Source organism: Staurois parvus, unplaced genomic scaffold, assembly GCF_062004578.1.
Source record: "Staurois parvus isolate SC_StPar_1 unplaced genomic scaffold, SC_StPar_1.0 ptg000138l, whole genome shotgun sequence".
In the NCBI taxonomy this organism is placed as follows: Eukaryota; Metazoa; Chordata; class Amphibia; order Anura; family Ranidae; genus Staurois; species Staurois parvus.
Genome location: NW_028317934.1, coordinates 1,333,988 through 1,360,374, shown reverse-complemented (window position 1 = coordinate 1,360,374; position 26,387 = coordinate 1,333,988). Strand labels below are relative to the sequence as shown.

Below are 26,387 nucleotides of genomic sequence, written 5' to 3'. Positions count from 1 at the left end.
ATCAGGGGCCAGGCCAGACCCCCCCTTCATCATGTAAGAAATGTACTTGGTGGACCAAGAGAGTTACTAGTCAGCAACATCTGGGTGAATGGCGGTAAAGATCTTTTTGGGATTTGTTTATCATGTGATCTAGATTTGTTTCATGTTCTGTGTCTAGGTAGGTAAATTTCCCAAAGACCCCTTTCACACGATGGTCTGGTCAGGACCGCCTGTCCATTTTTGCCTGATTAGACCCTCTGGACTTGGAACCTCTGGACATGTGTCTGTTTACATCTTCATGCATCCAATCCGGTCCCCTAAAAATAAATGGAAGGGGATCGACCCCCCTCCATCTTAATGGATCAGAGGGCAGTTGGGTGTAAATGGACAGCGGAGTCCTTTTACACCTAACTGCTCAAAGAACAGAGTGGGCTCTGTCTGTGTCCACTCTGCATAAACCGGACATGGACCTGTCATCCTCCCACTCCCTCGGATAGATACCCCGCTGATCTAAACGGTACCCACTCCATGTGATAGGAGCCTAAACCTCTTGTCCTTGAGACACAACAGGAAGTGAACAGAATTTTCTCCAAAGTGAAGGGAAATCCCTCATAAACAGTTAGCACCGGAATAGGTATCACCATTGGAAGAATGGTCACTAGGACTTATAAGGAGATAATGAATCTTCTCAGTAGGAACATAGGCAGCCCTAAAAACCTAACAAAAGTGTTCCCTAATATGACCAAAAAATGTTTTGCCTAGAGATACTCGTTGAAGGACTGCTAAGAAGGAACAGAAATGATCCAGTCCCAACCCTGATGGAGGCATGAACAAGGGCTAAGTTGCTTAGGACTACCCTAAAGGAGGATCACCCTTGTAACAATCACAAAAGATTTTCTGACTTACTGATAACTTTCTGTGTAAGCTGAGATTTAAAAGCAAACGTGTACCTCTGGGCTAGTTGTACGAAGGACACTGACAGGTCCTGATGGTATAAAAAAAAAACTTACCGGGGTTATAACCCTCTCCTCTTCTATTCAAAATGAAAAAAAAAGTTTGCCTTTTGTTCTACTTTAATGTTTTGCACAGTAAAGCCTTCCCAAAACAGAAGGTATTCACACGTCTTTTTACTTAACATATCCCAAAAATAAAGAATTATTTCTCATTTCAGGACAGTGGACAGAGTTACACACATCACTATTTTATGTCCCATTGGCCAGATGCATAAGCTGTGTCAGATTTTTTGCTATTCATCAGTGCGATGTACAGAAAATAAAGTTTTTATTTAGTAGGTCTTGGGACCCTAGAAGACAGTATAACCATACAGGCTATGTTGGGAAGGTACCAAGGAATCAAAATATCCCAAAGGGAACTGGTATGTAGCACAGCAAAGTCTTCTAAGAACAGAAGGTATTTTTCAAATTGTATCAGGGGTTTTTTTTTCTCGTCAGTGGATTATTATACAGAAAGGCTGTCAATAGAGGTGTAGAAATCTCATCTAGAAGGATGCATGTTAAAGAAAACCCTATCAATGTATGGAATTGCCGATATGACTTGTTTGCTTACCATCATTACTTAGCCAGGTATATACTCTGTATGCTTCTAACCCCATAGGGAGCTTTTATCTTGTCACTCCCCACCAGAAGGACACACTGGCAAATTAGGCTAAGTGACCTTCTGTTTTCTGTTCAGGTAGAATGACAATAAGAAGATTGATTTGCAATCACAACAAATAAAGGTAGCAAATTAGTCTGTGGTGCTAAATCCACAAGTGGTCCTAATTCCTGGCTTGTCCTGGGGAGTAAGGAAGAGGAACATCAGTTTACTCCCGCATTTCAAAGTGGCCTATTGGATCCTGGTAAGCTGCAAGGCAGGCTTTACAATGTAAAGTCACTCCTAAAACAAGATGAGCTTTCATTGTTCTGGGTGTGTTGTACATAGCAGGATACTGGACAATCCCAAAAGCTGGATGCCTTCTAACAAAATAATTGTTCTTCAGTTTTACCTAGAAGCTAAAGAAAACTACTTAGTGACGTGTTTCAGGGTTATTTTTTCATCTTTTGTTTGTATATTTAAAATGCTATGTTTGGTAAAGCCTAGAATATCAGATCTTCACATTTTCAGTGAAAAAAGTGTATATAAAATATACTCTTGAATCAATAGGGCTTGTGCTAGCCTTGCCAAATCACATCAATGTTATTGTTTTTAAAGAGTAAGTCCTTGTTCAGAAAAAAAAATTCCCCTCTGGGTGATTTATGCACATTACAGGGATTTTAACAATCTTTTTTGCGGGTTCCTACTTTTCGTTGTTCTGAAGAAATAGTTGTTTGCTTGTGTCCATGTGCAAAATGAATGTAAATGTGAGTGATTTTATAATTATCAATCATGTGTTGCATTTGCAGGGCTCTAATGAGGAAAGTTGTAGGGTCTGCTTCCTTTTAGATGTGATTTCCCTTTGGTATGATCTCACCAAAAATTACATTTATGTTGCAGGGGATGCCTAAAATCTGACTTTTATCTTAGTACAGACTTCTGGAAAATCCGTGAGCCAATCACACAAGCAGGAAGTTATGTTTTGGGGATGGTGGGGGGGTTTCTGTACACCATTTGTGTACAGAACGCCTCCAGGTTGCCATATTGCATTTTACAGAAAATTATAGAGCTGCAGATTGAAAAGGAAAGGTAATTTTTAATAACATTCAGTAACAACTTTACTTGTGTAAAAATTGTGTATGTCACATGTGTCCAACACAATCCCCGTGGGCGAATCCAGCCCGCCAAGCTACAGTGGATATAAAAAGTATATACACCCCTGTTAAAATGTCAGGTTTCTATGATGTAAAAAAATGAGTCAAAGATAAATAATTTCAGACCTTTTTATACCTTTAATGTAGCCTATAAACTGTACAACTCAGTTGAACAACAAACTGAAATCTTTTAGGTGGATAGAAGTAAAAAAAAAAGCACTCAGTCTTTTTGGGTATGAGTCTATCAGCATGGCACATGTTGATTTGGATGTATGCTTTGGGTTGTTGTCATGCTGAAAGATGAAGTTCCTCTTCATGTTCAGCTTTCTTTCAGAAGCCTGATGGTTTTGTACCAACATTGACTGGTATTTGGAACTGTTCATAATTCCCTCTATCTTAACTAAGGCCCCAGTTCCAGCTGAAGAAAAACAGCTCGAAAGCATGACGCTGCCACCACCATGCTTCGCTGTGGGTGTTCTGTTGGTGATGTGCAGTGTTGTTTTTGCCACCAAACATATCTTTTGGAATTATGGCCAAAAGGTTCAACTTTTGTTTCATCAGACCATAACACATTTTCCCACATGCTTTTGGGAGACTTCAGATGTGCTTTTGCAAAATTTATTGGGGCTTGGAATTTTTTTCTTTGCAAGAAAAGGCTTCTGTCTTGCCACTCTACCCCATAGCCCAGACATATGAAGAATATGGGAGATTGTTGTCACATGTACCACACTGCCAGTACTTGGCAGATATTGCTGCAACTCCTTTAATGTTGCTGTAGGCCTCTTGGTAGCCTTCCAGACCAGTTTTCTTCTCGTCTTTTCATCAATTTTGGCGGGACGTCCAGTTCTTGGTAATGTCACTGTTGCTAAATATTTTCTCCACTTCACGATGACTGTCTTCACAGTGTTCCATAGTATATCCAATGCCTTTGAAATTCTTTTGCACCCTTCTCCTGACTGATACCTTTTAACAATGAGAACCCTCTGATGCTTTGGAAGCTCTCTGCGGACCATGGCTTTTGCTGTAGGATGTAACTAAGAAAATGTCAGGAAAGACCTACTACACAGTTAGTCTGGCTGAAAGTCCAGACAAAAGTCCATACTAGAACAGCTGAACTTCATTTGCAGTGAATCAGAGGCACTTTAAATGATGGCAGGTGTGTACCGACTCCTATTTAACATGATTTTGAATGTGATTACATAATTCTGAACACAGCTACATCCCCAGTTATAAGAGGGTGTGTAAATTTATGCAACCACATTATTTTATTTTTTTATGGTTACTTCCCCCCCTAAAAAGATTTGTTTGTTTTTCAATTGAGTTGTACAGTTTATAGGTCACATTAAAGGTGGAAAAAGTTCTGAAATTATTTCTCTTTGTCTCATTTTTTTACATCACAGAAACCTGACATTTTAACAGGGGTGTGTATACTTTTTATATCCACTGTATTTCTTATGGCCCTCACAGCTCTCTGCCCCCACCCCCACCTTGTTTCAGCAGCAGAGAGGAGGACAAAACTCCTCGTTCAGATCCTGCACCTCTCTGTGCAACCACAACAACCCCTTGTCTCCACTTCCCCTGGTCTCAGCATTCAGCTGAGTCCAGCTCTCCTCTGGTCCCCCTCCAGACGCTGCACTTTCTGCTTCCCAGGCCTGCCCCCAGTTTCTTCCCGACAGCAGCACAAGATAAGGCAGGTACACCGTGATGTAAGGAGAGGTAGGGTGCTCTGACATCTAGTCTTACAGATACAACCGGCCCTTTGAGGACAACCATAATGCTTATGCTGCCCACAGTGGAATTGTGCTATCTAGTTATTTTTTTTTATTTGAAATTTTTTCCCCATGAAAATAGAGTTACCGTTTAAAGCGGTAGTAAACCATGGCCATTTAGTAAACCGTGGCCGTTTAAATACAAAAAATACTAGCACGTTATGAAATAGTTACCTTAGAACTAAGCCCTCCAGCAGTGCACAGTCACCACTGACAAGGCTTTCATCTTCACCCGTTTTCCTTCCGAGTTCACTGGCTCAGGTCCTTTGAATGGATACGCTGTATGCGATGATGTCACACCCGCGCATGCGAGTCACGGTTTATGGCTCAGAGATCTGAAGGGATGGCATAGGTACTGGTGACCTCACCAGCTACATCCAACGTGAATATCTTGTAAACACCGCAAGTCTAGGAGATATTCGCTGTACCCACAGGTAAGCCTTATTATAGGCTTACCTGTAGGTACAAATTCTAAAGTGGTCTTTACGACCACTTTAAGTAAAAAAAAAAAAAAAAAAGCAGCTCTTCCCCCTACTTGCTCATGTGAAATAAATTAATTGCAAAGATCACATGGTCTGCGAACTTTCTTTGCACTGTTGGTGTTTGATATCTCCAGAGACTGTACAAAATTAGAGTTATTGTAAGATAAGTGGATAAGGAAAATATAATCAAGAAAAAGAGCCTGTGTGTATAATTAGCGAATTTAGAATGGTCACCTTTTGGTTCATGGCAATCCACACATGGAGGGGCATTGTGAGTTGCATAGTGTCCTGTAACAAAAAGTGGGTGTGGCTTATATAAAGCGGACATTATTAACCGAGTGTAGCTTGGTGATAATGAGCATAGTGGAAAAAAAAAAAAGCTGGCTTTTTATCAACATTATGATAAGCAACAATTTATAGTCGGGAAAGTGAGACAGCTTGTAATTACACTTTATAAATATAATATATAATTGTTCTGTAATAACAATACAAAAATTACATTTCTGGTGCAAATCATTGTGAAGTTATTTACAGTTTAAATTAAGGCTTTTTACATCTTTAATGCGAAACTACAAAAACTACTAAAATTTACATACATTAAGAACACAGTTTTTAATTGGGAAAAAAATGCATGAATAGAAACTATATATGTACCCAATCTGATACAATGCCTTGGAGCTCCACACAGTAATGCTAATATACAGAAGAATATAATAGACATGCATAGGACTTCCAATGGATGCTGTGATCCACCAAAATGTCAGTTCAATAAAATAGCTTTATTATTACTGTTATCCTTCTTTAGAAGCCCTATGAGTGTCTACTGTTGTGCGTGTGTTTTTTGTGTGTGTTTTTTGTGTATGTATGTGTGTGCATGCTTGTTTGTGTTTGTGCGTATATGTTGCAGTGGGGGGAGTAGGAGAGCCCATCCGTACTCTGTACAATGGCTAAAGCAGACATTCTGCATAGTATTTAAATATACGAATAGCAGCTTTAACAGCAGTCAGAGGGTAACACTAAAAAAAATACTGGTGCCTCCATTTACATCGTTAGATAGTTGGTAAGGTTGACTTAAAAACACTGGTTCATCCAGTTCAGCCTGCATGTGTGTGTATGTTTGTCATGTCACTACCATTTTCCATATCCCTGTACACTGCATTCACTAAGAAACACATCTAAAAGTTTTTTTACTTTATCCAAATAATCCACTAACACCACCAACTGTGGAAGGGAGTTCCACATCCATACCGCTATTACAGTAAAGAACCACTTACACAGTTGAAGATTAAACCACCTTTCGTGTGACTTCATTGTGTGGCTACATGTCTTCTTTAGAGATCTTAGATTAAATTGTTTTCTCCCAATAATACAGTCCCCATTTAAAGATTTATATTGTATTATATTGTAATCATCTTCTCCAGGGAGAATAAGGTTAGTGTTTGCAGTCGGTCCTCATGGAGCAGTTCCTCCAGTCCCCTTATTAGCTTTGTTACCCTTCTCTGGACTCTCTCCAGTTCGAGCATATCCTTCGTTCCTTTACACGTATCAGTATCACTATACATAGAGCAATATTTTTAAACCGTTTGCACACACTCATGTGTATGTTTAAAAAGTCAGTACAGGTAATGTACAGCATTTGGTATATTATTATTATACAGGATTTATATAGCGCCAACAGTTTGCGCCGCGCTTTACAATATAAATCTTTAATTTCAGCTTTTCAGTTCATCTCTATGCGACATTTAGTCATACCTGCATACTAGAGCAAAGGTGGCAGAGGGATAATTGAAAGTATACACTACTTGGTGCAGCATAAAGCCATGCAAATTAGAAGGGGCTGCATTTCATATGAAATTGGTATTGGTTTGCTAGCTACGGTGGGAAATGCATACCAGGTTTTTTGTGTAAATGTACACCTGTTGTTTATCCATCCTTTTGCCAATCATTGAATTAAAATGGCAACTAGGGGGAGCACTTCTGGCAGGCCGCTTAAAAACAGCCTTTTTGTTTACCTTAGTGTGCATGTCCAGGCACACACAATGCATTTCCTTTTGTTGTCTTTAGACAGTAGTGAGCATCAGCAAAAGGCACAGAGCTGATTGGAGTGGCCCTGTGCCTTGCGATTGCTGTGATGGCCAATCACAACAATCACAGATGTAAAAGTACAATTAAAGGCTCCTGTATGGCAGTCTAACTACCAAATCCTGTTTCTATGTAATGCACAAGCCTAAAGAAAAACTTCCTTTACCTTTTCTGACTGAGCCGAATCCTCCCTCATTTGTGTTTCACATGCTCCCCCTTCCAGACACTTTGGGGTTTATTTACTAAAGCTGGAGAGTGCAAATTCAGGCTCACTTCTGCATAGAAACCAATCAGCTTCCAGGTGTTATTGTCAACGCTTAATTAAACAAGCTGAGGTTAGAAGCTGATTGGCTGCCACGCACAGCTGCACCAGATTCTGAGTGAACCAGCTTTAGTAACCTCCCCCCCCCCCCCCCTTTGTGTCCACAATATTCATTTTTTAAATCACCATGAAAATTGCCCCTTATTGTGTGATTAGGTGGATCTGCCTTAACGATAAACCTTCCATATACCTGTTTTTTGTTGTTTTGTTTTTTTTCTCAAATGTTGCCCTCTAATAGTGTGTTCTTTTCATGCTGCCTTGTTATCAACTATTTGCCATTTGTTGATTGTCCACAGCTAGTTATTTAATGAAGACCACATATATGTCATCAGAAACATTTCTTTTGCCAAAAAAAAGGTCAGGACGCATCTGTGACTTAGCCTGGAGCCTAACCATATGAATAATGGGAGATCATACATCTCCCTCACCTTCACATACACTGATTACGTTTGAGGTGGTGGCAGATGCACAGCGCGGTGTTCATACTGCCCCTAACCTTCCCACGGGCTCACTCCACAGTTTTTTGGAAAACTGGATATATTTAACCATGGTGGTTCCATATACTACAAATACAAAAAAAAAAGATGCTCTTTTAAGCAGCATTTGAATTTGAACAGCCACATAACACAACCACAATGTAATCCAGGTACAGTGATTTATTTACATGAAAAAAAACAAATCTGTCCTCTTTCCCATAAATGTCAGACGTACATGGACTTGTGTGCGGCCATTTTCTCCTAGCACATCACACTAAGCTGGTCACAATAAATAAAATACAAGCTCAGCACAAACCTTTTGAGAGTAGCAGAGAATTAAATGCTATTTGATCTTTTAGTTTTAATTCGCTATATGCCTTCTAGGTGCATTAAAACAAAAAGGTCTGCAAAATCTTTAATTTTTTTCTAAAGCAGCCAGATCCTGAGCAGAAAAGCCTGCCCCCTTCCAGCATGCTGCAGAGTGGAACCCTTAATCACTATGGGGAAGCCTCTCTACCAAGTTTCGACACACCCCCTAGTAAGCCAAAACCATTCAGTTTAACATTTTCACCTCTTCTTCACACCCCCCCACCCCAGTGGCTAGAACTGCGCAGAGGTAGCCCTCTGCTACCTCTGGCTGCCCCCATGTGACAGGGCTGGGCTGGTCACTAAACAGTTATCCCATGGAGTAAGGGCTCATGTACACTGCAGCTCCTAAACTGACATTCAGGAGCTGTTCAGCGTTTTTCCCAGCATCCCCTGAACTCTCCCTAATGTTTTCCTATGTCCATGTACACACAGTCGTTTACAAGCAGTTGAGTTTACAGTAGTTTTTTTGAACGCACCAAACTTGCATTCAGAAGTAGATTTTACTGGCGTTTCAAACGCCAAACTCTTGTAAACACGGTTAACCGCGTTTATAAGTGTTTGTGTTTAGAAGCTTTTTTTAACTGTTCCATGTCCAGATGCTGTCCAGAGCCTTTTTTCATCATCAGAAATGCATGCAAAGCATTTTCCATGTATTCAAATGGACCCGGTACACCAGCGCAGTCGGTTCCAGGTTTTGCATGAAGGAAAAAATGGTAGTACGTGTTGCATTATGCTCATGATGAGATCCATAGTGAATACAACCAGAAAAAACAGGTAATCTCAACACATACCGCTCTCTCTGCTTCTGCTCTCTCTATTCCTCTCAAAATGTCTGAAATAGTTATTTTTTTACTATTTTTCAGTGCATTCTGGGCATTTGGAAGGTCTCCTGAGGTTATCTTTTAAAACTACTTCTAAACGCACATAAACGCGGTATGCAAACGCGCCTATACTGACATTTTTTAACCTACGTTTTCCAACAGTCAGTTTCCATCGTTCAGAAGAGTTTTCCAAACACCCCGTGTACATGAGCCCTAAGTCACGTTCTCCTCCTTATCTGAAAGCAGTGGGTATTTCCTTTGCTCCCAGTGGCTAATGAAGCAAAGGGGGTAGTAAAGAAAAGGTTAGTATAAGACCCACCAATGCAGGGCTACAGAATCCCATGTAGATGACTCTCTTAAAGAGGTAGCAAATATAAAAATCTGGTCCCCCTACAGGTTTATGCCATAATGTGCTAGCATGTACTGTATACTAGCACATTATGATAAACTTACCTTTCAGTTTTCCTTCCGGGTTTGCGGGCTCTGGACGTTTGAATGTCTGAGTCGAAATGATATCATGGCACGGCACTCTGCATTCCAAAGCACACTCTATGTGCTCTGAATGCAGAGCCTCACTGCGCATGCGCTGGGCATGTTTAGGAGGTTTTCATTGTACCTACAGGTAATTATTTACCTTATTGTAAGCTTACCTGTAGGTACATACAGAGTTAACTACCACTTTATTGTTGTTTTATATATAGCGCTAAGCATACCCCCATGTGAAACGTAATGCTTCTGACTGACTCGCTGTAAAGCAATGTGGTTGGTGGAGCACAGTGACCTAATTTCCGGGAAATTATTTGCATGGAGTTTGCATGTTCTCCCTATGCTTGTGTGGGTTTTCTCCTGGTACTTCAGTGTCCTCCCCATGCTCCAAAACATGCTGCTAGGTTAGTTGGCTCCTGTCTAAAAGCACCCCCAAGATGACTGCATCACCTACTGTTTGTCCCAACACCAATATAATTGGTGCCCATGGAGAAAAGCGCCATAGAAATATAAATATATCAAATTTTTTTTTTAAATTTGTACAGGGTTGCTTTAATCTGCTTTCGATTTGTAAGGAAAATAGTAAAAATGAAGTAGTTGTGTTGAATGACCTCAGCTCTGTATATTTTAAACAATATCTTGCCTTACAAATCGACTATAGAATATTTTTTAATACGCATAGTAATTATCGCAGATCTCATTCTTACGAAGGTGGTTTTAGTTACCTAATTCAGAAACATACTGGTTTGTTTTGAACTGGAGAGGAACATATTACGATACAGAAAGCACAGAGAGGCATAGAAGCACAGGACACTTTAGAAACATGGGAAAATAAATGCCTAATCCATCGTGTTGTGTCCCATTTACTGGACCACTTTGTAACCAAACATCTCTTCGTTTTAACAATAGTTCTAAGCTAATTAACTTTTATCCTTTGGGCCAGCACTCTAGTAACTGATAAAACACGAGTCGGCAAGGGAGTATCTAGGCTACAGGCAAGTCTTCGACTTCCTTATTGATACAGTTTCTAAGCATTTATGAAAGGTTAGTTTATCAAAGATATGACAAATAGGCTTATTATCTGGAGGTGGACTCCATTAGGAACTGTTATTTAAGCTGCTTTAGCCAAATGTATCTAGAAACCAGAGTTCTACAGAAAATATAAGTACATACTGGAGCGTTTATGAACTTCTATCGAGGGCCATAAGAGCATTTGCTGTCTGCAGAGAGAGATGCATGGTGGAGATTAATTACTCTGAAAAACAGATGTAGGTTGATAGATTGTTGACTCTTATCAGCAACTTATTATGGATCCTTATTGTGTCCTGTTTCTGCCCATTCAGTATCGGGAAGTGTCTCTCATAAACATTGCCCTTTCAGTCTTTCCCCTTGTAGTGTTTGAGCTGATACCTGTCTGTTGTTGGACCCTTCAGTAACTACTTTCAAGATACAGTAGGTCACTCTTTTTGGTGAATCAAAGTAGAACCAGAGGCAAAACCTTTTTTTTTTTTTTTTTTTTTTATTTTGAATATAGTAACAGAGGATTATAACCCCTGTGAATTGTTTGCCTTCTGTAAAGATTTTCCTTTACTTCCTGTCCCATAGCCTACACAGGACACGAGAGGAAATCCCTCCAACGTGAGAGAATTCCTGGTTATCACCAGAACTAGTGTCCCCATTGGAAGATTCCCCTCTATTCATGTGCTGGTGACAACCCGGATTATCTTTAATTTTCACTCTTAATAATAACAATAAACAGGCCAAATAAGAGTGTGGCTTAATGGGGGCACAGATAGTGGAAAAAAAACAACTTTCAACTGTTCTAATCCTTCACCACTATAACGAATACTAAAAAAAAAAAGGTTTTGCCTTAATTTATACTTTAAAGTGTACAGTATGTCCAGGCATCACTCAAACGTATGCCCAAACCTCCCTCTCCTCCTCTAGATCATGTGTCAACATTAATTCTTCATTTCTCTTGTTCCTGTAACAAGAAATGTTATTACTCCCTGTAACATCATCACCATTATAAATTGTTTTAGATACAACTGCTGGAAGTTAAAAGGAGAAATGGGGCCAAAGCTATTTTGGCCCTACTTCTCTTGAGGGTCACAGGAGTACACTTATTTCTGTACTCCTGTGACTCGGAGTCAGCCAACAGCGGGCTAAAGTCCGCTGTTGGCTGCCGTCATTGAATCACTCCAGCCCCTGGAGGGATCCTGACTTTAATGTCATTACCCAAATTCCTGACCCACAGTTGGCTCAGCCTCTCAGCAAACCGCGCCCACCCTCTCCCCAGCCCAGCACATCAGTAAGCGCTGAAGGGACAGAGCAGAGAGCCAATGACTGCCAGTCACCGTCTTTCTGCTCATTGAAGACTCAAGAATCGATTGATCAGCAGTCTTTGATCTCTTGGTCTTAGAAGTGGCGGGGGACAGATGCAGCATCGGACCAATGTGGCATCCACCTAAGTGAGTACATACAGCATGTTTATAGTACTCCAAAAGGTGCGCAATCACTTCTAACCGTATCAATAAAAGTGAATGTATTAAATCACCCACTTTCTTTATTCATACTATAAATCTGTAATCCTAATCGCAAACAGTATATGAAATTGTGTGCAACCAATAAAAAAAAAATGGAAAAATAGTAATAAAGAAAATAATGAAAAATGTGCTTCTGCAGTACTTCATTGAGAAGCTGTCTACCGCAGTGGCAGAGGGGACTTGTAGTTACCTTGCTCACAAATCTCTGTGAATGACTAGTGTCAGCAGCCACACCATTTTTAAAATGTAACGGCGGATGCAGGGAGAGTATTCCCCCACTGGCTGTGACAGAGTGAGTTGGGGGGTTTGGAAGGTGAAAGGGGGTGCTGCATAGTAACATGTTGCATTTGATACCCTAAATATGGGTATAACATGTTACTAAAGGTGAGCTTAGCCTTTAAGATCCTATTGATGTAGGCATCCCCCAGAACTGCATCTCCCAACATATCTTTCCTTCTTGGGAGACAAGCCAGAAATATTGTCTTCCTAGGAATATTTATGCATGTTGAGGGGGGGGGAAAGTGGCAGTCAGTGCTAGATGGAGTCCTGTAATCTAGCAGCCAGGGCTGAGAATGCTTGTTTGGATTTCCATACCACAAATGATAAGAAAGCCCAACATTGCCTGCATGCTTTTTTTGGCAATGTGTGTGAATCGACTAAAAGAAACCGAACTGAGAGAAATGTGTAGGCTGCCATTGCTGAATAAATTCTGAAAATGCTACAGACAAGGCTTTTTGTTCTTGCTAGGGCTTCAATCCTTTGAGACTTTGACATGGAACAAACATTCAGGATGAAGTCAGGATATCTAGATCTGCATTCTTCCAGGTCAGTGACACAGAAGGAATTAAAGCCTTTGGATGGCCTGGGAACTAGCATTTTGTGATAGAGAGGCCAGCAATGGCAGCCTACTCAATGCAGAGTTCTTGTAAGAAGTAGGTGAAGGTGTGTCTTTTCATTGGGTCTGTTAAGCACAGAATCTACAGAAAGAGCCTTAGGAAAGCCTCGAGCACCACATGCAGGCAGCAGATGGTAAACATGAAAAATTAATTTACAACATTTTACGTTTGTTTTTAGTCCCAAACATAAAAAAATATGTGAAAATGAAATTCCCTTTAAGATGATGATAAAATAAAGTATACATCTAATGAAAAGTACATAGGACACAAGAGGTTTTACATTTGCTGTTCTTTCTGGCACACACATCTGCACTGTGCCCGTGAATATGTACGTACCATGTGTACACAGACTGCAGTGAGTTAGTTTATCATTTATTTTGAGTCTGCTCTCAGCGGTGACAAACTATGGGCTCAGAGGTATAATGATCAGGTGTACTTGGGATAGCAGCTCATTAACTATGTGTTAATTATCTGTGATTACTATTTAAATGCAATGGTGGATTCATTACATACTCTATTGTGAGGCAGGCTTGATATAATTAAGTAATCGAAGTTTCCGACACCTTCACCTATAACCCTTTCTTTTCTGTTACACCCGCTGTGCAGATATCACCTCCCACAGCAATGTGCTTTCCTTAGAGTCAAGACATTCAGCACACTTGTTTTCAGATGGTTCAGAATTGGTTATTGATGGCATCAACTTTTACACTCTGGAGTTATTCCTTATTAACTCCCGAAGTCTCTTTGAGAAAGTGATAGACATCTTAATATGTTGTAGGGAAATGTACAATGACGTTTTTTACCCTTTATACCCTTTAATTAGATAAGATACATATTAAAGAAGGAATTTAGTCTGATTAAAAACCAAGGTTGGGGCCTGGTCACTCATAGCTAAATGCTCATTCAATACCACCACGCTGGAGGCAGCCTATAAGGTATTGTTTCGTTGGTATTGGGTTCCGGCTCGTTTGGCCCAGGCTAATCCCGCTTGTAGTGATCGATGTTTCCGGGTTGTGGCCATCGTGCGATGTCTTGCATACCTGGTGGTCATGCCCGAGACTGGTTCGTTTTTGGTCTCGTGTATTTGGCCTCCTTTTCACGTTGTTTCATCTATCCATACGCCGGGATGCTCGGTATGCTTTGCTTCATTGCCCCATACCGGGTCTCTTGGCTCATCAGCAGAAGCTGGCGTCCTATTTGTTTTTGTCAGCCACCAGAACAATTGCTCAGGCCTGGAAGAGTCCGTTTGTCCCTTTTCAGGGGGCGCGGGATCGTATGACCAATATGATGCTTAATGAACAGATGTCGAGCATATGCAACGACTCCCAATGTAAATTCTCAAAAATATGGGAACCATGGTTGCAATATGCCTTTCCCACGCTTCCTTTGGCTAGTATGGGGATGTAATGGCGTTAGGCACTGGTGTTTGATGGTGGCGCTCTTGGATCTCTGCCCCCCTCTTTTCCCTTTTTTTTTTTTTTTTTTTTTCTTCTTCTTTTCTCTTCTCTTTCTTTCTCTCCATTTCCGTTAGTTTTTTGGGTGATAGTGGACAACTGCCTTTAATTGCAGTTAGAATTTAATTACTGTCATTGTAACCTATGTGCCATTGATAGCCCCTGCGTGGGCGTACCTTCTGCCTTGTTGAAGTTAGAACACTGTTTTTCTTTTATTATTATGTTTTTTATCTTATCAGTGCAATTCATAGCCCCTGTGGGGGCATGTTTTGTCACCTCTGTTTTATACTGATTAAAACTAATAAAAACTATTGAAATACAAAAAAAAAAAACCAAGGTTGGTCGTGAGGAGTTACTGTAGTAACAAAACATTTACATTTAATCGTTTTCATGCATTGACACATGTTGCATTGATGCATGATATGCTAAAGATGCAGGACACTTAAGGCACAAAATGAGGCACCTTTGCTTTGTTTTGGCCATGCAGAGCACCACAACGCACAGAATATTCACCTCTGTCCATTGTGGCACGCATAGTGCAGGTCAGTTTGTTTTTATTGCATACAGGAGTTGGGTTGCATTGCCATAACTCTTTAATGGCACCCCAACACAAACATAGTCCATAAAGTAAATCTTAAAATCTGAATGTAAGAACTTCCTGCGCTAGAAATGGGGCCCTATTCACCAAGCTGCTGACACAATACTCCTTACCAACATGAGTGAATACATATAAATATCAGGTGCAGCGCTATACCTAAGTGCACTAAAACAATATAAATATAAAGTGCAAACTAACTATTCAAAGTGCTCTAAATATTACCACAAAGTATTATACTTATGTGCAAAAATTGTGCATTAACAGAATGCTGTGCAACCCGTGTATTAAAAAATATAAATAAAGTGCAATTAGTGACAACCAAATCACTACAATCATTGGTTATACATAATAATAAATCCAAATCAGTTGTTTTTAAAGTAAAAAAGTGTCCAAATGCAACAAAACTTTTCAATCTTCATGCATGTGTTACGTGTCCACACTGTGTAAATCCACACTTTAGCCGTGATGGCCCCTCACCTCCTTGTCACGAGCCCTGAGTGGCTCGTGACTGAAAATGGAAGTAAAATTACAAAAAGAGGTGGATTACTTTATTGTTTTTTTGTTCTTTAATTGTGATTATACTCTCTCTTACCCCTCTAGTTCTTCAACCAAGATGACCTGTGACTACAGCCAGCTCCTGCATTCTATCAAGCAAGCAATTTACCAGGGAGGGTTTGATGGATCCAATCCCCAGGTACCCAGCACCTTTACTATCTGGCCTGTCATCATGTAACTAATTGTGCTGTGCCATCCCTCTGGGGCATATAAAAAGGTCTTGGAAAAAGGAACAGTGCACAAGCTGTTTCTAAGCACCGATAATGTAAACAGGGAGATCAAGGCCAGGTAGCTGAAATGTTAATACGTAATGCGTTCTCAGTGGACATGACAAGACAGCACGAAAGCACTCAACCATATTTCTGAAATATGCTTAAGCGCAATATTTCTCCTAATGGCTGATTAACTGCACATGGTGTCTGAAGAGAGGGAATGTAAACTGGATTCACAGTGGAGGAATGAGGTCACAACACATCTGAGTATAAACACTGTATTTTGATTTTATTGAACAAAACAGTAGCTTAATGGCTAGCTCCGGTGGTCTAACAGCACTAGGGTTCTTTGTTTTCTTCATGGTAGTATAGTTTTCGTCATAGCCCTGGGGTTTCATTTTACACATAAAAACTGCAGGTAGGGTAATATTTTTCTACTCAAGACATACCCTGTTTTGTGTATGATTGTTTGACTTTGAGAGGGGTTTAAGCATTTAAATCCCTGGTGCCCGACTTATGGCTCGGGGCTGCCTGCAGCCTTTTTGCACTTATTGTGCAGCCCTCAGAGGCCCTACAGACAGTAATTCCGGTTTTCCTTACCTAGGTGCTCATTCAAAATTGTGTAGAATTGTGTTCTTTAGACTGGCAACCAGTACAAATTGTTTGGTTTACTTTTTTTCAGACTATTTTTGTGTAGTCAATCTCTTTCTCTTTTTATATTTTCTTTTCCTCAGATCTTTTGTAGTGGACCTTTCTAAGAGAAAGATCAAAGTGGCACAAGTAATTTTCTTTGTCAATCTATATTGATATACTGGGCCTCAAATGTGGGCCATAGCATTGCCAAAGTTCAGTAAATATAATTCTGCCAAAAGCTGTCAGAGACTGCTGACATTCAGCAGAAGATGGTATGAGATGGTCAGAAACTGCAGACATTTTACAGGAGATAGGTTTAGCAAACATTCTATAAGAGTTGCTAAAGACAAACGGCATGCTTTAGGAGACAGTCATAGACTGGAGTAGACTGTTGAGCTGTCACAAGCACTGTAGTATAATTAATATGCACTTTTATTTGCACAAAGTTTAGCACACCATTTTGGAGGCCACGAAGGGTCCCTTCTTCAATTGGACATAGTGACAAAAGAGACTTTGCTCCCTGTGTTGGCAGTGATCTTGGTTTGTGCAACTGTGTCGCTTTGGGTTAAGTTTCTTAGAAAGGACCTGTTTATTGCCTGGGTAGGCTCTCTTTTCACTGGATGTTTAAAAAGAATGTCTGGATCCTTACACTTCAACTGTGACAGCCTGTTGCAAGCATCTAAGCTGGTTTACTTCTTGATGCTGATGTCCATTCACTTGCATAGGGCATTTTGGCTACATGTCTAGAACACTGATGATATGCCCAAGAAACATCTGACTCAGTTGTCCTTCAAGGGATGTCACTCCTTCAGACCTACTGTTTGACACTGTCATAGGATTGCTACTGGTAGTCAGAGTGTACTCATGCCTCAATGGAAGAAGTCAGTGGAAAGGTAGAGTTACCCCCTTTCCCTTGGTCTACTACAGCAGTAGTACTACATTGGCAGTCTGAACCTTTCTCTCATTCTAGAAGTACTGCTTGTAGCCATTCTTATCTCTTCTGCTCAGCCCTCTACATGAAGGTGTGCCCCCATGTCTTAGATTGTAGGGCTGTTTGTTTTTTTCTGCTTGGTCCCTGAGCAATGTAACTTCCTATCATTTGTGTGCTCAGATCACCCCCATTAGCTTTGAGGCTAAATCCCTAAAATTGACCATTTGCGTAACTGTTCCCCTCACTCTGGGTTCTTGGCTACCTTCTTCTGCAGGAACTTTCCTTCTAGAGTTGTTCCCATCTTGAATTTGCACCCTTCCTTAAAGGGGAGCATCAAAACCTTGGGTGCTGTTGAGCCTTTCATAATAATTGCTAACCACCATTGCTAACCACCAGTCTACTAAAGGATGTCCTTACCAATAAGCTCCACATGAATCAGCTTTGGCTGGTTCTATTGTTGATAAGAATTTATTCATTCAGCATCCCCCGGATGTACTTTGAGTAGTGAATTTGATGTTTACCCTAGTGCATGGATGGCCTTGTATTTCCCTTAATTGTCAGCAAGTAGTTTAGCTAGAATCCTGATGCAACTACTGTGGAGGATAGTGTAGGGACCTGATCACTGAGATCTGGGTCCTTCATCTACAGTTGTTCTTCAGCATCCTTGGGAAATCCCTTCTGTTTTCTTCCTTCTTTCTGTTCCTAATAAGGTGTGTACTCTTTGTAAAGAGCCTGAGATGCCTAACACTTGATCCTTGGCAGTGCAGGAGACAAAGCTGTGGGGCAGGTTGGCTGATTCCTTGAATCGTGTTGTGGAAATAGGTAGGGGTGCAGTGTTCTTTCTAACCCCTGATACACTCTAGATGTTGGGTGGAAAGATCTCTGTTGACATAGTTCTTGGTCTTCTGCTCCCCTGGTTGATTGCTGGTTATCCCTCAGTATCAATGGCAGGGACCCTTTGCTGCTTCAATCAGAAGTTCCCCTTGAAACTGGTTTTCTTTGAAGAGGGTTTTCTATTTAGTTCCAGGTTCATTTTTATACCTCTGACATGAGATAGTCCTCTAACCTGTATTAGGCTGTTGCCAATCCCTAAGTTGGGCTGCTTTTGTAGGTTGCAGCTGTAAAAGAATTCTTGAATTCTGGTGTCCCTCAATAGATGATAAAGAAAATTAAGATTTTTGTACTTAAAATATTTTATTTTTATCTTCGTGTCCATTGAGGGACACAGGTTTCACCTTTTCTGTATTTTTGGTCCTATGTACTGCATGCTTACAAAACTGAGGCATGCTGATCAGAGGGGTTATGTGGAGCATGGCTTTTAACATTTTGTTTTGTTTTTTTAGCCAGTGTCTTGACCTCTTCTACAGTATGAGGCAGTATAACCAGACTGTAATAGAATGCATGTTGTTTCTGACTATTTTCTGTCACATGTCTACAGTTTGACAATTTGTTGTAGAACTACATTATATATTATTGGCATCCCTTTGTTGTTGTCAGGGGCTGCATTTGAGGACCCGTATTTCAAGTAAGCTGACCACTAGCAGTCTAAACAGACAGGAGCTATTCTACAATAAGATTTTACTGTGTGTGTCAAGCTCAGGGAAGCATTCTAGCAATTTCAACTAGCTTTTGTTTGCAGGAATGATTGAAACAACAGTGGCGGGTGTACTGGATCTGTATCTATACAACCCCAATTCCAAAAAATGTTGGGATGCTGTGTAAAAACTGCATTACAACAGAATGCAATGATCTGTGAATCTTATAAACCCATATTTTATTCACAATAGAAAAGATATAAAATGTTTAAATTGAGAAAATGTACCATTAAAAAATATATAAGGTAATTTGTAAATTGATGGTAGCAACACATCTCAAAAAAGTTGGGACAGGGCAACAAAAAGTTGGTAAAGTAAGAGGTACTAACAAGAAAAAGCTGGAAGAACATTTTGCAACTAATTAGGTTAGTTTGCAACAGGTCACTAACATGATTAGGTATAAAAAGAGCATCTTAGACAGAGTGTCCCATAAGTAAAGATGGGCAGCGGTTCACAAACCTGTGATAAGCTGTGTATAACAATTGTCAAACAATTTCACAATAATGTTCATCAATGCAAAATTGAATAGTTGCTGCCATCAATTTCAAAATCACCTTATTTTTTTCTTAAAATTGTATATTTTCCCCCCTAATGAGATCTTTAGGTACAATCATATTTGTCTTTTATCTGCTCTAAGCTCAAATTGTTAGATGGGCCACTTACGCTTACAGCTTTTGAACTCTCATGCCAAACAAGGGGTATCCGGAGGGGTCGGGTCTCCGCACTATACACTCTCCTCACTCATCCGAACAGTAAGCTCCCTTATATGATCCAGTGGGAATGGGACCTGTATGCCACTTTTGACCTATCTGGCAAGATGTTGCCTTTGCATTATCTAAAGTATCCATCTACACTACCTTAATTGAAGCAAACTATAAAACGTTACTGCAGTGGTATTTGGTCCCTATTTGAATCGCGAAAATGCACCCCTCTGTTTCACCACATTGTTTTTGGCATTGCGGCCAGATGGGGACTATGTACCACATCTGGTGGCAGCGTCCGATGGTGACTAGATTTTGGATCCGCCTGTTTAATTTAATCAATTCAGTGACAGGTGTGAACATTCATAGATCCCCGGAGACAGCACTTGCTCATAAATTTCCTCACAAAGTCCTGCAGCAAAAAAATTGCAAGTAGTTAGAATCTTCTTGCAGTAAAAACATGCAAAGTCTCTTATGCCAAATAACCTTTCCCCCATGCAGTGTACTCCCCTGCTCATTCTTGGTATGCTTAGAATAGAGCTGGGTTTCGGGAACGCTGTAACCACTGTGTGCATATGCAGGAATTGCATTTTGCAATGGCACCAGAATAATCACATCACCAGTACTAGCTAAACTAGCGATAGGATTGCTGTGTAAGGCCAGACTGGTTTAGGAACCAAGTGGATTACATGGCTTAAGCTCACTATATATGGCTCCAATTTTTTCAGATTCCTGTGAAGTGGCCAATATTTGAGCCATGTGTGACTGTGCCAACAACACTTGGCTTGAGAAATGTTGATTGAGAAAATGAAGGAGCTGGGTGGGAAAATGTTGGCCGAACAGTAACTGCTGTTTAGCAAGGATGGATAATCTGTGAGTTTAGGTGTAAAGCCAGGATTAATATATGCAGGTTACTGCTCAGTATTGCCATTTCACCCAAGATGAAGGATAAAGAAAGGAGGAAACACAGACACAAAATTGCATACTGGCTGCTCATAAGTGGATTCTGATGACTAGAAGTCTGGTGCTGAACTGTGTTTATGGCAACTATATATGGATTCTGCACTGATGCTACAAATCAAAGGGGTTAGAAAGTCAAATTCCAGACAGAGCTTTTTATGTTTGTTGGTTAGTTTTATGTTCGTTTTGAAAAACTTCGGAAGACTAAAGTGTTTTTTGCTGTCTGTGACCCTGTTGAGGAGATTTAACCCCTCTTCCTGTCACTGTGACTAAAAAATCAAAATAAACGAGGGGTGCTGTGGTCATCGGGGAAAGGAAGATGCAGGCAATAATAACAGAGATTCTAATCTCCCTTTGGGGACCAAAGTAGAAACCTGACAGGAATTCTCTTTCCCATTCTGTCTAAAACCAAAAAAGCCCAAAACTTTAAAATCCGATGTTCTGATGAAGTTTGTAATAAAAAGCAATTGCTTTGGGTAAACCAAGGTTGTTCTGGATTGGCCACGTGATCAGCTGCTGGAGGTTCATGATTCCCATGTGCTCTTCAAAGGAGTATAGGTCTGCTTTAATTTGCTGTCCTGGAATGTTTGGAGATTGAATACTAAGGTAAAAAATTCCACTGTATTCGATTACCTTAAAAGACATAATCTTCAAATTGTTACAGGAAACTCTCATCACTGGTTCAGAGGTCATAGTTGTGAATTGCCCTTGGGTAGCTAAGCCTTTCATTCAGTGTAATCTACATACTACACTGGGGTAGCCATCCATATCAGTGAATCTCTGTTGTTTTCAGTAGGCGAGATCAGGCCTGACCTAAATAGTACATATGTACAATTAACTATGTGTAAAAACAACAATTGCCACACCTTTGGTGAATGTCTGTATTCTATGTATTCATGCTTTGATATAGCAATAATTTAATATATTGTACTTAAGCTGCTTTGCATTTTGCCATCTGGCATATTTATCCTCTTTTGGAAGTTGCCTTATCAGTGTGGAATCTCTTGTTCATTTAGCTTGCTGTGCTCATATTTCAGTCTGCGGAGACTCATGGGCATTGCAGGCTTTGCCTTTGGTGGCAGTGCCCCTCTGGAGAAGTAAATTGGTCCCTGACAGGAACCGCTCCCCGCTTACTGTGGTAACTATGGCAATAGGCATGTCATAACATTTCCCACAGTTCAATGTGCAAAGTTGTGCTTCTCTAAATGATAAGTCAACTTAAGATCAGGAGGATATCGGACGTGTAGAGCCAAATAAAATGATCACAAGCGGAGCCCCGTCACGCTCAAACCATCACGCTCAACTTCACCTGTATAATTTTAGTAGGCACTATATTGCAGCTTGTAACCTATGTTTTGTAGTTTATCACTGCATAGATGGCAAAAGATCATTTGTTACAAGCCTGTACCTCCCACAGATTGCAGAATGAAAATTGATTTTTTTCAAAGACATAAACATATTGATTTGTATTTATTTCCCATACTTGTGCAGTCAATTTAAGGACTTATACAAAGTACTTGTTCAATCTTTCTGACAGCCTGTGTCCCATCAGAGCTTACAATGTTATGTTTCTAGCGTAAATATGTACAACCCCCAATTCCTAAAAAGTTGAGACACTGTGTAAAATCATGAAATTCTCATAAACTCATATTTTATTCACAATAGAAAATGGAAAACCTATCATACATTTAAACTGAACATTTTAAAATGTTGAATTTTAAGAAAAAAAAAATAGGGTTATTTTGAAATTGCTGGCAGCAACATGTTTTAAAAAAGTTGGGACAGGGTAACAAAAACCTAGCAAAGTAAGTGGTACTAACAAGGAAAAGCTGGAAGAACATTTTGCAACTAAATAGGTTAATTTGCAACAGGTCAGTAACATGATTAGGTATAAAAAGAGCATCTTAGACGAGTGTCCCATAAGTAAAGATGGGCAGCGGTTCACCAACCTGTGATAAGCTGTGTATAAAAATTGTCAAACAATTTTAAATAATGTTCCTCAATGTAAAATTGAAAAGACTTTTCATCTCCTAGATTGTAAGCTCGAAAGAGCAGGGCCCTCGATCCCCTCATGTTTTGCATTGTATTGGTATTGTTCTGTCACATGTTCTGTCCCCCTCTGTAATGTACAGCGCTGAGCGAACTATTGGCGCTTTATAAATACTGTATAATAATAATAATAATAATATATCATCACCTACGGTACATAATACACAACAATGGCAACAGGTCAGTAACATGTTTGGCCTTAAAAAGGGCATCTTAGACAGTCAGAGTGTCTCAAAAGTAAAAATGGGCAGAGGTTCACCAATCTGTCAAAAGACAAGTCTAAACATTATTGAACGATTTCAGAATAATGTTCCTAAGCGTAAAGTTGAAAAGACTAAGTATATCATTATCTACAGTATATAATATCATTAAAAGATTCTGAGAATCTGGAGAAATTTCTGTGTGCAAGGGACAAGGTAAAAACGCAATATTGGATGCCTGTGATCTTCGGGCCCACAGACCACACGGCGATAAAAACAGGCATGGTTCTGTGATGGACATCGCTGTATGGGCTCAGGAATACTTCCAAAAATCACTGTCTGTGAACACAGTTCGCCGTGCCATCCAAAAATGCAAGCCAAAGGCTAATTTTACCTTTAAAAAATAAACACTGAATGAATGCACATATTTATTATTATTCATTATACAATGAATGTCCATTCACACACAGAGCCATGGCTTGGCCCCTCTACTTCTCATTTCTCATTGGCTCACTGGCTGTGATTGACAGTAGCAGGAGCCAATGGCTTCCGCTGCTGTCTCAGCCAATGAGGAGAGGGAGCTCTGGGATAGCCGAGACTCTACTGCACATCGCTGAATCAAGAGGGGGGCTTAGGTGAGTTTTGCAACTAAATAGGGAGGCTGGGGGGGATGCTGCATAGAGAAGGTTTTTTACCTTCATGCATAGAATGTATGAAGGTAAAAAACCTTGAGCTTTTACAACCACTTTAAGATTGTGCTGACACCTGCTGCAGATTGCAAGAACAGTGTGATTGTAATGCGGTGCTGGAAATGCACACAGATCACGCCATTTCCCGCATGGCATTCGCGTGAACCTAGGCTTAATAATAAAGTGGAATTAGTAGAACATTACCAACCAAATACAATGTAGTAATAAAATATTTGTTTAATTTAGATCTGTATATCTGTCTGTTTCACGGTTTATAGTAGTTCATGATAATAAACAAATGGTAGAAATAAATATTTGCAGTGTGCGCCCGTTCTGCTCCTCCCTATTTCCCCACAGCAGTGTCTATAGAAAATCATCACTCCAAATCCAGTGTGGTCTCTGCTTGTCGACTGCTTGATCCCGAAATAGTGCCAGACTCACAGAGCGTACTCTCCTGGCACCTCAGCTTGTCTGCTTCTCTTTGGCTTCCCACGATCTCCCAGGGCTTGCTTTTCCATCTGCAGCCTTTTTATTTTATTGTTATTTTTTTTTTTTAACCACAGCAGGGACAACTGAGTCCTCCATCACTGTACTGCTCCGCATCTCTGACTCATTTTTAAAGGTCCTTTAATGAGTCTCAGGTGCATGCTGTCACTCCTGAGATTTAACTGTTTCCCTGCTGCTGTGGACTTTGGGATCTGCTCGCTGTTGTATGCTCTGATACCAAAAGGCACCATTTAGCCATTGCTTTATTATCAGTAAAGTCAGTTATTCTAAATCCATGCTGGCTAAAACAAAAGAAACAACTGACCGTATGAAAATGGCTATACATAGTTCCTTAAAGTGTTGTGTGTTAGTTGGGGAGATCAGTAGTCATGTGTGAATCCGTATACGAAATGCTTTATTGGTATGTGTTAAACTGGCCATATCCTGTTCGAATTTCATCCAATTCCTGCTGGCTTGGATTAAATTTAAGATTATGCTGCTCTGTTCAACAAAAGTTGAACATTCAATTGACTTTTGATGAAGGGGCCTTTCAGAAAATTATCAGCTGAACAGTACCTACACCCGATCAGCTTCAAACACTGTTTGGGTATTGTCAGCTGGTGATGCCGGCTGTCAGAATTGAATAGCCCTGTAGAGGGTATTCATTGATCTGCACTGTTAACATGGATGGAGAAATCTCTTTGATACTTTTATTAAGCCCGTAGGCTGAAGGAAAGAAATCTTCAAGTATGTGGCCAGCTATACTTTGCCTTGCATATGTAAAGGCTTTGGTAACAGCTTGTGACTGGGCGTCATATGACATCCTGTCAAAATGAGCCACTCATGCAGCCGCACAGCGGCGCGATCTGTCACCGGCTGTGTCCACGGGACACAGCCAATGCCATATCACTACACCGGCCCGTTGTCAGTGTCATGTGACCGCTGTGACCAATCATAGCAGAACACATGTCAATTGTATACAATGGATGGCTTCTTGTCATGCCATCCATTGTATACAATTATGTTGTTAGCTGTGACTGGTCAAGGCAGTCACATGATACAGACAGGGCCAACCACAGCCCATCTGTATCATGTGATCAGATTTGCTCAATCACAGCTAATCACAAAAAAAGACTGAATGAATCAGTTTCATTCAGTAACATTGATTGCAAAAATCAATGAAATACATTGGTATTAACAATCATAATGTGTTAAAAAAAAATCCTGATCACTTGTCCAGAGTAGTTCAATGTTACTATGGTAACATTATATTGCTTTAGTCACAGTGTGCTGAAAAATAAAATAGTAAAAAAAAAACATTTAATTAAAAAAAAAAAGAAAAAAAAAAGAAAAAAAATACAAATTCAATTATTATTATTATTTTCACCAAAGAAATGTAGCAGAATACATTTTGACCTAAATTTATGAAGAAATGTTATTTATTTGCAAAATTTTATAACAGAAATGAAGAAAAGTGTGGGTTTTTTTTCAAAAGTTTCAGGTGTTTTTTTGTTTTATTTAGCAAAAAATAAAAAACTCAGTGGTGATTAAATACCACCAAAAGAAAGCTCTATTTATATGAATAAAATGCTAAAAATGTCATATGGGTACAGTGTTGCATGACCGTGCAATTGTTATGCAAAGTGTGACAACGCTGAAAGCTGAACATTGGCCTGGGCAGGAAGGGGGTATAAGGGCCCAGTATTGAAATGGTTAAGCTAGTATAAATACCTGAAACTAACCCTGTATTAGCCTCTTCTAATCCCCTGCACAGCAGCACTCACAGTAAAATATATGGATTACTAGGAGTCAGCAAGACTATTGCTTATGGAAGTAGAGGTCATCAGTGTCTTGCAGTGTCTTTGCCTGGTCATATGCATAGGAGGGGGAGCATGGACCAGGCTGTGTTGCTTAACTGCAGTGTAGTCAAGACAGAGGTCCAAGACTTGATTGTTCTGTCTGCAAGGGATATCCGAATCACAAGACTGGCTGAACAGAATTACAAATCCATTGACATGTAAAACAATTTAATGCATATGTACTTTAACTGTGCATTTAGCTGGTTGCCTGGAGTTGGGCTTTAGGTGGAATTAAGTTGAATTAGAGAATGAAGCTGGGAAAAGGCTTTTGAATTATGTAGCATGCTATACAATCACTCAGAGCCAAGCAGTGGCTGCAAAAAGAAAATGAGATGCTGTTATTTAAAACAAGGGAGAGAAAATGGGATGCATGTGTTATTTATTTGTGAGGCTGAATGTTAATTGTGTGGACAGTTTTCATAACCTCATTGTAGGGAGGATAAGGGTTCCAAAGCAGGCACATAGATTGATGAAAGGGATTACAAGGGTT

The 26,387-nt window shown here is 40.0% G+C and overlaps 1 protein-coding gene across 2 annotated transcripts in view; it reads left to right on the top strand.

Annotated features, from left to right (window-relative positions):
• The window catches only part of ELP4 (elongator acetyltransferase complex subunit 4), a 371,616-nt gene that overhangs the window by 132,738 nt on the left and 212,491 nt on the right, over positions 1 to 26,387 (top strand). For both annotated transcript variants that reach the window (XM_089673478.1, XM_089673477.1), the window contains exon 6: positions 15,628 to 15,721. In XM_089673478.1, the coding sequence (XP_089529604.1) occupies positions 15,628 to 15,721 (94 nt within the window). The remainder of the gene's footprint in view (positions 1 to 15,627; positions 15,722 to 26,387) is intronic.